The sequence below is a fragment of the Vigna unguiculata genome, chromosome 5 (genome assembly GCF_004118075.2).
Source record: "Vigna unguiculata cultivar IT97K-499-35 chromosome 5, ASM411807v1, whole genome shotgun sequence".
Classification (NCBI taxonomy): Eukaryota; Viridiplantae; Streptophyta; class Magnoliopsida; order Fabales; family Fabaceae; genus Vigna; species Vigna unguiculata.
Genome location: NC_040283.1, coordinates 43920151 through 43933781, shown reverse-complemented (window position 1 = coordinate 43933781; position 13631 = coordinate 43920151). Strand labels below are relative to the sequence as shown.

General features: G+C 29.2%; 2 protein-coding genes across 4 annotated transcripts; both read right to left on the bottom strand.

The window, feature by feature from the left end:
• Nucleotides 1-2426: 2426 nt before the first annotated feature.
• Nucleotides 2427-2921, bottom strand: LOC114184760 (transcription factor PCF2-like). Its single transcript, XM_028072072.1, has one exon. The coding sequence runs from the start codon at nt 2919-2921 to the stop codon at nt 2427-2429; it is 495 nt and encodes a 164-aa protein (XP_027927873.1).
• Nucleotides 2922-3949: 1028 nt separating this feature from the next.
• Nucleotides 3950-8703, bottom strand: LOC114185750 (phosphatidylinositol N-acetylglucosaminyltransferase subunit A). 3 transcript variants are annotated; one of them, XM_028073650.1, is made up of 9 exons: nt 8414-8703; nt 8160-8309; nt 6937-7509; nt 5664-5818; nt 5365-5455; nt 5091-5207; nt 4911-5014; nt 4439-4529; nt 3950-4353 (listed from the first exon to the last, which is right to left on the bottom strand). In XM_028073650.1, the coding sequence occupies exons 2-9, from the start codon at nt 8283-8285 to the stop codon at nt 4267-4269; spliced, it is 1344 nt and encodes a 447-aa protein (XP_027929451.1). In that variant the 5' UTR covers nt 8286-8309; nt 8414-8703; the 3' UTR covers nt 3950-4266. The 3 variants fall into 3 exon arrangements, with proteins under 3 accessions (XP_027929451.1, XP_027929450.1, XP_027929452.1); XM_028073649.1 differs by having other exon boundaries at nt 8160-8617; XM_028073651.1 differs by having other exon boundaries at nt 6937-7423; nt 8160-8616.
• Nucleotides 8704-13631: the final 4928 nt, after the last annotated feature.

Sequence of the window (13631 nt, the reverse complement as noted above, 5' to 3'; positions counted from 1 at the left end):
GTCTTAATAACATTTGATCAATAAAAAGTATTAATATATTTAGTTTTAATATCATTACCCACACATTAATTAATTTAATTTTTTCATTAAATGAGTGATGGTGTTATTATCTAGCTTTGTCGTCTTATTTACTTTTATTCACATATGAAAAAAAATGTGAGGTTTATTGGTCAATGTAGAATGATATTGAAGTTAACGTGAACCGATTGATGATGATTTTTATTATACTTTCATTACAAAGATGTTAGATAATAAGATATTTGCTCTCACTTATATCATTAATGGTGATAACAAAAGTAACTTGATCATTATAGATGATGATATAATAATCATGCATAATTAGGAAGATTTTGTTATCTAATATATTTTTAATTAAAATAATGAAAGTCATTTATTATTTTATATTAATTATAATATTATTTTATATATATTAAACAACTAGGAAAAATAATGGAATAAAATAACAAGTACCTCACCCTATTAATGAAAAAATTAAACATATACTCAATTAAAATATATGTTCAATTAAAAAATATAAAAATTTAAAAATAAATATTCAACTTAAAATACTAAGAGACATACAACTTAATAAAGTCAATTTCAGGTTTACAAATGTAAATTAATGTCTTCTTAATATCCTTAAAGTTAAAACAACTACAGTTTTGGATTTGAAGAGATGTATACTTGAACATACTAAGTGACCACAAATAATAAACCATATTAATGTTTAAATAAGGGTATTTAAAATTATATTTAATTTGCTCATTTGTTTTGATTATGGGAAAAAGTGGTCATTTTGATATTACTTTTTCTATCATATTTTTATTCCATAAAATAACTTATAAATGATTTAGGCATATTTATTTATCATATTAGACATGGAGATAAAGTAATAAAATAGGAAAATGTAACACAATTTTATTACAATAAAAAAATGTACCACAATTTTATTATAAATAATTTAGAATATTATTTTTCTTCTCACAAAAATAACTTTGAAAAACGTATACAAATGGAACAGGTGAAGTATATATCTACATTTTATGCTTATTAAATATTTCTTAATCCATGTGCATTAACTTCAACATTACTAATTATTTTTAACTGCCAGACTCTTTTAAAATATACTTTTAGCTGTTATCTTAAATTTAAATTCAACATTAATTATTCTTTTGTGATTTATATCTTTACTTATAAATATTTTACAAAGTTCAAGAAAATTTATTACATTTTTCTGTTACTTCAAAATAATCTTAAATGACACTTAAAAAGGAAAAGAGATATTTTATTTCACCTCACGGTAATTACAATTTTAACTAAATGACAGGTTTTTAAATTAATTAATAATGAAGCATTAATATTTTATTTAATTTGTTCCCAAATTAAGTATTTTCCTCTCTAAAAAAAGATTGTATTTATTAGAAGAGAGAAGTTATTAAAATAAAATTACTTCAAAGATAAAACATTCCTGTTATTATTAATATCCGTGAAAGAACTTTACATTGCAATCACGTTAGGGCAGAGGAAATAGTTTTGGAGTAAGATAATACTCCATTTATCTCAGTGTGGCCTCAAGTTTCTTTAACACAAATTAATATTTTTATAAATATAAAATATAGTTTTATAGAAATAATCTCACTTAAAGGCTTCACTTTTACTGAAATAAAAGGATAATCATTTCGGAAAAAGAAAAAAATAATAAAACATTAGTGTTTAAAAAGTGAGAACATAAGACATTTTCTTTAAAATTGTAGTCATATTTCGAAGAAAATATTTAATGAGATTTTTTGAAGTTGAAAATTATCATGCTCGTCATATGATGTAAGTATTGTGTGGTACTGTCTGAGAGTGTATTAATGTTGTATGACCAAAGAATTAGTGTAATGAGAAAAAAAAATATTAAGGAGAAACTAAGTTAGCATGAGAGGACATGAGAAGTGAAAAATTAGCAACGAGGATTATGTATCGGACATTTCAGACAACAAACAATTCAATTGTTATTGATTTGAGACATTCTTTGCATTTTTTGTTTTATTAATATATTTTGTCTTGTCTAGAAACCAGACAAATGTTTATATTTGACGTCGTTTTCGTTGATACAAGATAATAAATGGTTTATACTCAGCGTATCTAAAAAACGTAAAACATACAGTGTTATTAAATGTAAAGAGATTCGAAAACACCAAATATTAAAGCATGAATAAACATATGAATGGTGTTTGAGATGTGATAGGAAGAGAAAGATAGAAGAAAATAGATTTTGGTCATTTTTGTAAAATGAACTCTAGAAGTCCAACAAGAATTTGAGTAAGACTAAGTAATAAAAAAAAACATCTGAATTTGTTTCCTAGGACATGTGGATTAATAGTATTTATGCACTTTGCTTCTATGCCTACACGATTTCTACCATGGTTAATTTTGATAGTTTAATCGTCACGAAATCCTAAATCGGAGTGTTGCATCCACTCAAAGTCGAAATGGAAAGGGGGAATGGGCTGTTCTGTCCTTCCAACCGCACCAACGGTGACTGAGTTGGAATCCTGAGCAGAAATTGTGTCTAGTGGGACAAAGGTGGCGGTGGTGTTGGCCATGAAGGTGGCGGCACCGTCCACCGAGGTGGCGATGGAAGGCAGAATGCCGGTGCCGGTGGCGGCCACAATGGCGGGCTCAGCCTTGTGCAAGAGCCATTCGATGGTCTCACCGTCGGTTTTCTTGCCTAGCTCAGTGGTGAGTTGGAAGATACGAGCAGCACAGGTTGCTGATAGGCGAACTCGACGGTCTCTCCCGTTCACCTTGATGTGGCGGTCCCTGTTCATGCCTCTGGAAGAACGTCTCTTGTTTTTCACCATTGAAGGACCTTCATTAGCTGAAAAAGAGTCATATTCCCTCTCTACTACACTCATGTTACTCACTGAGCCCATCGAACTCATGGTGTTCATCATCTACTTTTAACTGCAGCAGCAGGTTTATATAAACTGGTTTTCGGGACTGCTTACTCCGTAAGTATAACAATATTACTATTAATATTAATATTGTTATTACTAATTATTAATATTATTAACGCTAATATTATTATATTACACACAATTATAAGGGCGGGATTGACTGCAGTGTTTATTTTGAAGTTTCATAAAGATAATTGATCAGGCCAGCGCATGATCAGAGTTCCAAAATCTGGTTTTCTGACACTTGTATGGGGTAAAGTTATTAATACTTTTTTGTAACTCCCTCTTGAAGTAATTAAGCATGAGGGTATAATCCATAGGAAACAAGGTGCGTAACAGGTTTCTAGTCAAAATTGGCCTGTCTTCAGAGTAGAACTAGTGGCGCCTTTAGAAAGTGGAATTGCCGTTACCAAATGCACTGAGAATAAGGCATGGCAACCGTTTTGCAGTCACTGCATTACAGTTCAAAATTTCAACGTTCTTGGTTGTCCTCTGCATAAACATCCCCAGTAATATTTATAAGATATTAAATAAGAGAGGGGTATATTAATTTCCGTTACTGAACCACATTGTAGTTGGAAACATAGTTGGAAACATTGTTTTATCTGATATGAAATATTAGAAACACATTCTTTACTATTTAATGGAATTTATTGAAAATTACAAAATTGTGTCTTGCGTATTAATAAGTTTATTTATTATCTAACTCATGATTTGTAGTTCCTAATATTTTTTTTAACGTGCAATAGAAAATGTAGCTAACACTGATCTCACTAAGAACCTCAGATCATGAGTGGAATTAGTCCAAATCCATATACCGAGGCTGCTGCAGTTCATGTGAAAGCAATCACATATCTGTATTCTGTGTTTATGTGGGCAAACTATTTTCATTCCATGTAAGGGAGAAAAAAAAAAATCTCATTTCACAGAAAGAGCTGATGCTTCTTTGGATGTCAGTACTCTACAGTTTCTTCTAGAGGTTCTTATTATGGTTCGAGATGCTCTTGTACAGAAAAAAATTCGAATATTGATTTCACAGTTCAATTTAACATGTTTGACTACAAGCCTCAACAAAGTAATGCTGACAATAATATTAACACTAATTAGAACATACCACACAGTTCTCTCTATTCAGAATCCATTTCAGCCACACATGTATCTCCAAGACCACTCACGCAAAGGATTGATGATTATCTCAATTTCAAGATCTGGGAACTCGGATTAGGGTTAACGCCATGTGTATTCTTTTTGTTATTCTGCATATCATATTCGTGGCAAAACAAAAACTCCGTGATTCGGCAAATGTAATGGATCACGCTACTCATTTCACTGGATTTTCTTCCCACACATCTTCATCACAGTTGTGAGGAAGACTAAAATCTGGCACCTCCTCAATATCATCTACAGGCTAGTAATGAGAGATATACAAGCAATATGGTTACCAAAATAAAATAAGACGAAAATGTCGAACACATGAAAGACGGTCAACTTACCTGCCATAATTCCAATAGCTGCCATAACAAGAAACCAACAATCATTACCAAGCAAAACAGCTTGCCCGCCCACGCTCCACAGAAGAGATATCTAAAAGAACAGAGACTGTCAGCACAGGTAGAAATAACTCCTTAGGTCATTACAGCAAGTATACTTTAAAATTGAAATGGCATCAGTCTTTGAATAAAGAGGAAAATCTCAGAATTATCATAATCAGATTCCTATTCCTCCTTCTATTTGAACTACTACCTTTATAAAAAGAATTGTCATGGTATTAAGCTGTTGAATGAAGTTCCAAAAATACATTTCTATACCAAGTATCATCAAGCTTGTGTTACTAGCAGATTAAATAAAGTTATGCTTAAGTTTTTAACAAGGTCACATAACCAAAACTGAATGAACAATGGAGTTCCTATCTCAACTGTATGTTAGCATTGCAAGCAAATTGAACCAATGATGTTTAGAGAATACCGTGAGAGTCTTTCAAGAAGATTTTGATTGGAGCACTTCAAAGCCCGATCATACACAATTTCAGTCCTTCTGGCAACATCATGCCAGTTGTAGAGTTCTCTCATCTACATAAATAACATTAAAAGAGGCTCTAATTCAGCCACTAAATGCATCAGAAAGACCACGTAATGAACAACTCACTCGATTATGCATGACTTGCGGATCAATCTTTGGCAGCATAGATATTGCCTTTTGAATTGCATGCACCATATCACCCGGATCAGGCTCTGCCAAAACAATCATTTCATCGGGCAAAACCTATATATAAGCAAATAAACAAACTAGTACAAAGTCCCTCAAGATAGCATTCAAATTAAGGATTGAAATGAAACTGGAGTTCATACACAGCAGAAACAATATAAAAGGTATATATTCTTAAACTGAACCAGTATATAGGGAAATACTTTGCATCTACCTCAGGAACTCCTCCGACTCTTGTGCTCACTGTCAATAATCCACAACTAGCAGCTTCTAATATGGCTATACAAAAAGCTTCTGTTAAAGAACTGAAACAGTGCAAACATTATTAATGATTAAAATATATATATGTATATATATGCAATTAAGCATTGTAACTGTAGCGGACATGAGAAGCCGTGACAATGAAAGAACTCTATCGTCTAGGACTACTCAATGTCCACACTTAGACAACAGAACTATAAATCCATTGTTCCAAAGCTTAAGGTAAAAAGAGATTTGCTACAGGAGCCAAACCTGTTTAAGAAGATGTGCCCAGATATCAGAACAGATCGAACTTGTACATGTTGGACAGCTCCCAACATTTCTACTCGATCTTGAAGCGAATGCTTTTCTCTCATCTCTTCCAACCTCACACGCTTAGGTCCATCACCTCCAATAATGAAACGAACCTACAAATGATATGAGTTATGCCTTTGAAAGTCTATAATTACACAAGAAGAAACTAATCCAAATCATTTCTATAGCATTACATATTTCTCTTGGAACTTGCTTCTGGTATGTGCACATCTATAAAGTAACGATAATATATGCCTAAATCTGCCAAACACAGCTATTTGTTCTGTCAATAGATAAAAAGTTACATCGCAGCACAGACACATGCCTGAAGACTTAGTTTAGCACTGATATTTGGTAACATAAGCAGAAAGTTCATTCTGTCACTTATCAAAGGATTAGTACTAAGAAATGCCTATATACTAACTATCTGAATGCAGCCCAAGTTGCCTATTCATGTACATTTTTTACTGAATATTGTAAGAGGGGAATTGGGGAACATCGATCTTTCATCACCTATTTAAGCTTAAATTTTGGAATTAAATGAGATCTCTCACTCATGTCTGAGTTAGCTGATAAGAATTCATTGATATTGAACAATAAATGACAAAATTAACAAAACTGTTTTTTTACTACCATTCCTGTGTGCCCTATGTAATTCTTCATCATGAAAGTAGGACCATCACTCATTTTTCTTGAAGGCTAACAAGAATTATTCTCCTGCCCGAAACTATATGACGTCCTATTCTCAATCAGATGGTAATTCTCCAACTCATCAGAAAGCATTATGAAAACAACTCATTAGGGAATGCTGTGGCTTTATAATCACAACTGATAAACCATTGCATCACATGTTTATTATTGCTAAAAACTCATAAAAATTTAAAGATCTAAAATTACAAAAAAACAGATATTTAGTGATAGCACGAATTACAAAATTATAATCCTACAAATAGAATTGAAGAAAAGGTACAGGTACTTCAGGTATTGCATATATTTGATACACAAACCAGTATTTGGGCTGTTCTCAACAGTATCTATAATATAATTCAGTCAGACCAACAGAAAAAGCGCACAACGAAATTTTACCAAAGTTTGCTACTTTGAACACCGTAATATAAAGCTAAAGCATTCTGCAGAGCCTTTAGCTTATTCACATCTCTTCCATGTAAGAAATTGAAATCGAAATTTCCTAGTTATGCAAGGCAAATTAACAGCGTTTTCATCAACTCACATTAGGATGTAATCGGCATACTTCTGGAATGACTTCAACAAGTAAATCAACTCCCTTTCGATAAACTAATCTGCTGATAACAACAATAACAATTTCTGGTCCGCTTGGACGTTTCACTGCAGGCTTGAAAATGGTAGTGTCCACAGCATTGGGTACGACAAAAACCTTCTCAGGTGGCAAACCTGACCGCAGCACTGTGTTTTCCTTGCTTGTATGAGAAACACAAATGGCTTGACTCACATCTGCCAAGGTAAACTGTAACACCTTGTTCATGTGGATACTTCCAACATCAGAAAAACCATATAGTGAATGATCTGTAAACACCACCTTGTATCCCATGGTTCTTGCATGCATAAGAGCTTCATGACAAAATGTTGAAAAGGCTTGGTGTCCATGCACCACTGTAATTCTTTCTCGGATAAGAATAATTCTAATAATTGGTAGTAATCCATAGAAGGTTGGTAACGTATTCTGCATAACAAACGGCCTGCATGGAACATAGTAGACTTTCAGACCACCAGTCATATATCTGACCCCAGACCGATTTCCATAAGCATGAGTTGCAACCACCACCTGAATAGTCATTTTATTTGAAGTCACTTCATTACAAACACCCTCAGCATAAGTAAGAAAAAATAGTAAGTTACTCTCATTCCCCTATATTTCGCATTTACAGCATAAACCTCCCATCCACATATATAATGGAAACCGATCTCATGTGAAACTAAGTTCAAGTGCTCCTAAACCTAATCAATTTGTTAACTCAAGTGTCCACTTGGTTTGCAAGTAAATCAATTTATGGAACACGTCCCAATGCAAAAGATGAGCTTAATTTACAGAACTCGTCTAAATCAACAATTCAGAATCAATTCTACCTAAATCTAAAACAAGCAGGCACTAAACTGTTGGATTGTCTACAGTCAGCCTGTTCAGGTCATTAGCAATTTGCAATTGTAAGACGGTTCATATTTTAACTCGATAAATCAAAAATCAGAATTGAAATACGCATTTGAGATTTGAGCCACCCAATCTCATTACAAAAAAAAAAAATCATACTGCATTGAATCTATATCCCTAGTTTATAGCTACCCTGGCATGTTGAATCGGCCTACTGGAACCTCCAATTTAGTTCTCATCAAATGAAAGCGTAGTGAAAAAAAAAAATACAAAAGCTCTCATAATTGAATTAATGAAAGAAAGGAACAAAAAAAAAAAGACCTTACCTTATGGCCTAGCTTGAGCAAACACTGTGAGAGGTAATATATGTGATTCTCCACACCACCAAAGTTGGGATAGAAAAAATCTGACACCATCAGGATTCTATGCTTTTGAGGATCACCCGTCATCATGTCCACTCAAACACATATATCTTCCTGCATCATAACAGTAATCGGAGAAATCGCACGCTATGAAGGCTCTGCAAACCCTAATACGATTGAGAAATGAAGACTCAACTAGAGTGGAAGCAACGACTCACTTGAAGACGCTTTATTGAAAGCAATGACTGACTCAATTGAAGAAGTTTGTGTGTTTCACCAGAAAAAGAATATGATCACAAAATCCTTGCCAGAAAAATAGAACTGAAAACCGAGATTCAGTTTTCGACACAAATGGAGAATGTTACTTTCCAGCGAAAAGAACACAAAAGAAATTTTCTGAATCTTACCAATTTTGAACAACAGTTAATTTATGTAAAAATTTTACCAGTACTAATAAGTTTCATGTTCCAAATATTGCTAAAATAAAATAACATCATTAACATTATAAATAAATAGTTTTTCTTATTGGTGAAAAGAATGTGATAATATATATATATAGAGAGAGAATTCTTTCGATAATCATTTCATAAATCATATCTTAATAAACTAAAATTATAATCATTAGAATTTAACAGGCTTACATGAAACAATTGGTAGTTGAAGGAAAACCCTTGAAAGTTTTTAGTTACCTAATATTGTTGTTAAAACATAATCCTACATTGACGTTAAATATAACTTTCTTTAAAAAATTAGCATAAATATTTTTTATTAATAAATTACAGAAAATAATATTTTGGTGAAAATATAAATATATTTTATATTCTACGATGTCGTGTGATCATGTGTTTAAATTTTTTAATTTTCAAAAAATTTTAAGTTAAGATTGATTAATTTTTAAAATAATTATTAAATGTAAAATTAAAAAAAAATAAGATAAATGTAAAAGAAATTTAAAATAATGTTTTAAGACAAAAAGAATTTAAAAATAAAAATAACATTTAAAAATAAATTATTTATAAAATAATTAAAGATAAAATTAAAATTATAAAATACTGACAAAAAGAAAGATTTTTTTTTATATGTTAATATAGATATTATCGTAAATGTTTAGAAGTATATCGTATTAATAAGGTAAATATTTTTGTCTATACATAAAAAGGTTTATTGTAGTTTTATATTATAAAAATCTTTTAGTTAACTACATGAAAATTAATTTATAAATCTAAACCGTAAAATGATTGAAAATTGGTATCGCCCCTTTCCTAACCCCCACAACTTTCACAATCATCATAGTTCATTCTAAAAATAAATAACTTCGAACTTTCTTCCAAAATAACAGAGTACCCCAAAGCATTTAAATAATTAATTATTATTTTTAATTCAACCAATCCTAAGAATTTGTTCTATTTTCCTGTTAAAACTTTTATTTTTAATTATACTGTGTTTGTTACAGCACAATAATGCCTTGTATTTTGTTCCAAACAAATTTAAAAATTTAGGAAAAAAAAAAACAAAAACATAATGTTGCTGCAAAAGTAAAATGAACTTATGTTTGATCAAATATTTGATATTCACATTTCATTCTGCCCAAATGTTACATGGGCCTTTTCCCTGGGCCTTTGTTTTTCATGGATATGATTGCCCAATAATAATAATTAGAGAAAAGTGCAGACGGAAGTACAATTAAAGTGATAGATAAAAAATTACTATTTAATGAAGATAATGGCAGTGATAGGCATTAGGAATTGGAATAATTAAATAAGAGTAGTCAGTATTTACATTAGAATCTGTCAATCTAATGTTGATCTCTCTAATTATAGATTAGTGCATATTGAAAGTTTTGGGCTTATCTTATTAGAGGATAAGTTGGCGTGTTCGTCTACAATTTTTTTTACCTTTTAATTTATACATATTTTTAATTAGTTAATTAATATTATTATTAGAAAAATTTGAAGACAATTACTATTGTTACGTTTAACGTTAACATATTCTATTATAATAAATAATTGAAAGTTAATTTATAATTTTAATTAAAGGTGATCCACTTGGGTCATTCGATAATTTGGGAAACCTAAAAATAATTTCAAACATAGGATTTTTATTTACAATTTATTTTTTGAATTTTTTTAATGTACAATTATTTATTAAATTATTGAAATTAATTGGACTTTTATTTAAAATTTAGTTTTGAGTTTTTTTCATGCAAAATTAGTTATTAAATTATCAAAATTAATTTATATAATTTTTTTCAATTGATAATAAGATTTTTTCATTTAATTCTTTTATATATATTTTTAATCGTTATTATGAGTTGAGTTTAGACTTATTTTCATCAAAAACTACTTATATTTTTTTATGTTATTTTTACTTATATCTATATTATTATTATCTTGTTAATTAAAAAAATACCATATTGTATTTTTTAATTAATTTTTCCATCTATTTCTATAAATTTATTTATAACTCCTCTTTTTTATGTAATTAAAGTCTCAATTTTTTTTTTTGAAATTTTGAAGAGATTTAAAAATTTTTAGTTGATATATTTATATATTTTTATATGAAATAAAAATTATAATAAAAAAACACTACTAAAGAAAGGTATAAAAAAAAATTAGTTAAAATAATAAAATCTGATTTTGCAAGAAAGTAACTTTATCAAGTTTCAACTGTTTCATGAATTTTATTTTAAAATTAATTATTAATAAAAATAATTAAAAATAACTGAAATAAACTACAAATAGAGAAGAGGTGTCCACCTTTTTTTTTATAAGGAAAATCAAAGTGCACGATAATTATGTTATATTCATACCCTGCGCTGTAAAAATTAAACAACCCTCATAATTTATCTCTCCTAAGTCTATAAATCTTTCTTGCATACACATTAATATTTACAAAATTTAAAAATTATATTTTACAAAATTTAAAAGAGAAAACATCAAAACCAATATTTAATGTCTTATTTGATTTTAACACTTATATTTCTCACTCAACATTAATAATGTAATGTTCATACCTTAATAACTTTTTACCATACTAATCATATGTTAAACACAATAAACTACAATTTTAGCAAGAATTCATACGCACGCATAACTCTAATATATAAATAAATAAAACAATAAATAATATAATAATATTTAAATAACTTATTTCGTTTTGATTGAGTTTTACATAAGCTAATTAAATCGAACTATTTGATTTAAAATAAAAATATCTAAGGTGATCAAATATTTTAATTTTAAGCTATTGCTGATTTTAATTTTTTATCGGTTTCAAACAATATTTATAAATTGATGATTTTGGTCATAGTCAGTGTATATCAATGAGCAAATAGAATACGATAACTTGTAGAATAAACGATGATGGCCTTTGTTTTACAACCACATTTCCTACGCAAGTGCCACAAACACAGACAAACGTGTCTCAATTGCTTAAAAAGGCAAAACTAGACCCTACATTTGACGGGTCACTGCCACAACACCTACAATTTGGGTCCCTTCACAATTTAATAACTCGTGTTCTATTATGGCTCCATATAATTTAACACGTATTTTCATTATTTATAAATCTCATAACTTTTTAAACTCAAATTAATTGTTTTTTTAAAGTTTATGAAAACAAGTATTCTATTTTAAATGAACTTCATCTTTAAAATAACATTAAAATACAAATTATAAAGGTTAACAAAATGTTTAAAAAAGAATAAAATCAAGCGTGTTCCATTAAGAAGAACGACGGTACGATAATGGGTACTTGAATGTTTCCGCTGGAGGGAGAGTGTATCCATGTGGTTGAATCGAAGGGACTCATTCTTAAGGGAGAGATGATTAGGAATCCAAATGTGAGTCTAAGTCTCATATTGACTAAAAATAAAAAAGTAAAGCATTATATAAAAATAAATATCATAAACTTATTGTCTTAGAATTTTGTATTGATAATGATTTTAATGTCTTATGTGATTGGATTCAGGTCTTATTAATATTGTATTTTTCCAGTAAAACCTTCTTTATAAGTACAATTTTTTCAAGTTACAAACACATTCAACGGAAAAGGACTTAAAGTATATATTAAAAGAAAAAAAATGTGGAACCAACAAAAAGACTATTCCACTTAGGAAGAAAAGAAAGCATGATGTCAAAATGATGTCAAGATCTGGTCAATCAAGTTATGACTGTGTTGACTCCTTAGTTGAATAATGAATGGTTGTAAATAAATATGGTGTACCTTGGTGGTGTCAATTAATGAATAGGAAGTTAAACAATATCTTATAATACATATGTTCACAACGACCGAATGTTTCTGAAACAAGGAAAAATTGAACTTCAAACTATTTTAAATTAAATCACACACTACGCGACAGTCACGATATTAAATTATTAATAGACTTGGCATCTAAATAGATCTCAAAACATTTTTTTCTCATATTATATATATATTCAGGGACAACTGTGTTGATACAATAAATGGTGCTGAGCTCAGTATACGATGAATTTATAATAAATAACAGAGCCAGGTGAACTTCGAAAGCCGAGCAAGAGGCTCTAATTTCTTTATCTCATAGTTATTATAACATTGAAAATTTGAATCTTATAAATATTTCTTATTGAAATATATTAACAATAGCATAAATTTAACACCTAATGTTTTAAAAACCTTCCGTTCAATAAATATATATATATATATATATATATATAAAATTTAAATTGTGATATTCAAAATACTTTTTATACATTGTATTAATCTTTTGAATTACCGATAGTGTTCTGACATTTATTTATCTAATTTGATTATAATTAGTTCTTTTGTTGTTTTGATAATAGAGTAAGATTATATCTCGTTGTTCGTTCGATTTAGATAAATATTTATTGATTTTTTTTATTGTCAATTTATTTAATTTATTTTTTTAATGATTAATGATGATAAGAATGTGCCTAATTAAATTTTGAACGATAGAAATTTGTTTTCTCAAAAAGTTAATTTTTTTACTTCTTGATATTAAACATGTGAATAAGGGAAATTTAATTTGGTTAGATGATATGTCACCAGCTAAAATTTTGTTTCTTTAGAGTTGTTGTATGGCTATTTATCAATTGATTTTTAGATTAAAAAATGAATGATTTAATAAACTTTATGTGTTATTTGTATGGAAATAATGTTAAATTTTTGTCTCATGTGTTCTTTCATTTTTCTATTACTACGTGGTTGTGAGAATGATTGAAGGAAAATTTTTAAGATTTGCTATTTTTTTTTTTTTGGATTTGGTTGTTCAGTTTCTGAAGTTTTTTTGTGGTCATTTACTTAAAGTGATTAAAGTAATCGCTATTACTGCAGTTATCTAGATTATATGAAAAATGATAAATCATAATAGATTTTAGGATCCAATTGCTTTCTTTATGGTATTTTTCAAATTAAGGAGTTAATGTGTACGTCTGACAA

Coding starts and splice junctions, on each gene's coding strand:
- LOC114185750 (XM_028073650.1), bottom strand. CDS start 8,285: ATGATGACGGGTGATCCTCAAAAGCATAGAATCCTGATGGTGTCAGAT. Junction 5,456..5,663: donor GGGCACATCTTCTTAAACAG/GTTTGGCTCCTG, acceptor GCACTGTTTCAG/TTCTTTAACAGAAGCTTTTT. Junction 5,015..5,090: donor CGCAAGTCATGCATAATCGA/GTGAGTTGTTCA, acceptor TTATTTATGTAG/ATGAGAGAACTCTACAACTG.
- LOC114184760 (XM_028072072.1), bottom strand. CDS start 2,921: ATGGGCTCAGTGAGTAACATGAGTGTAGTAGAGAGGGAATATGACTCT.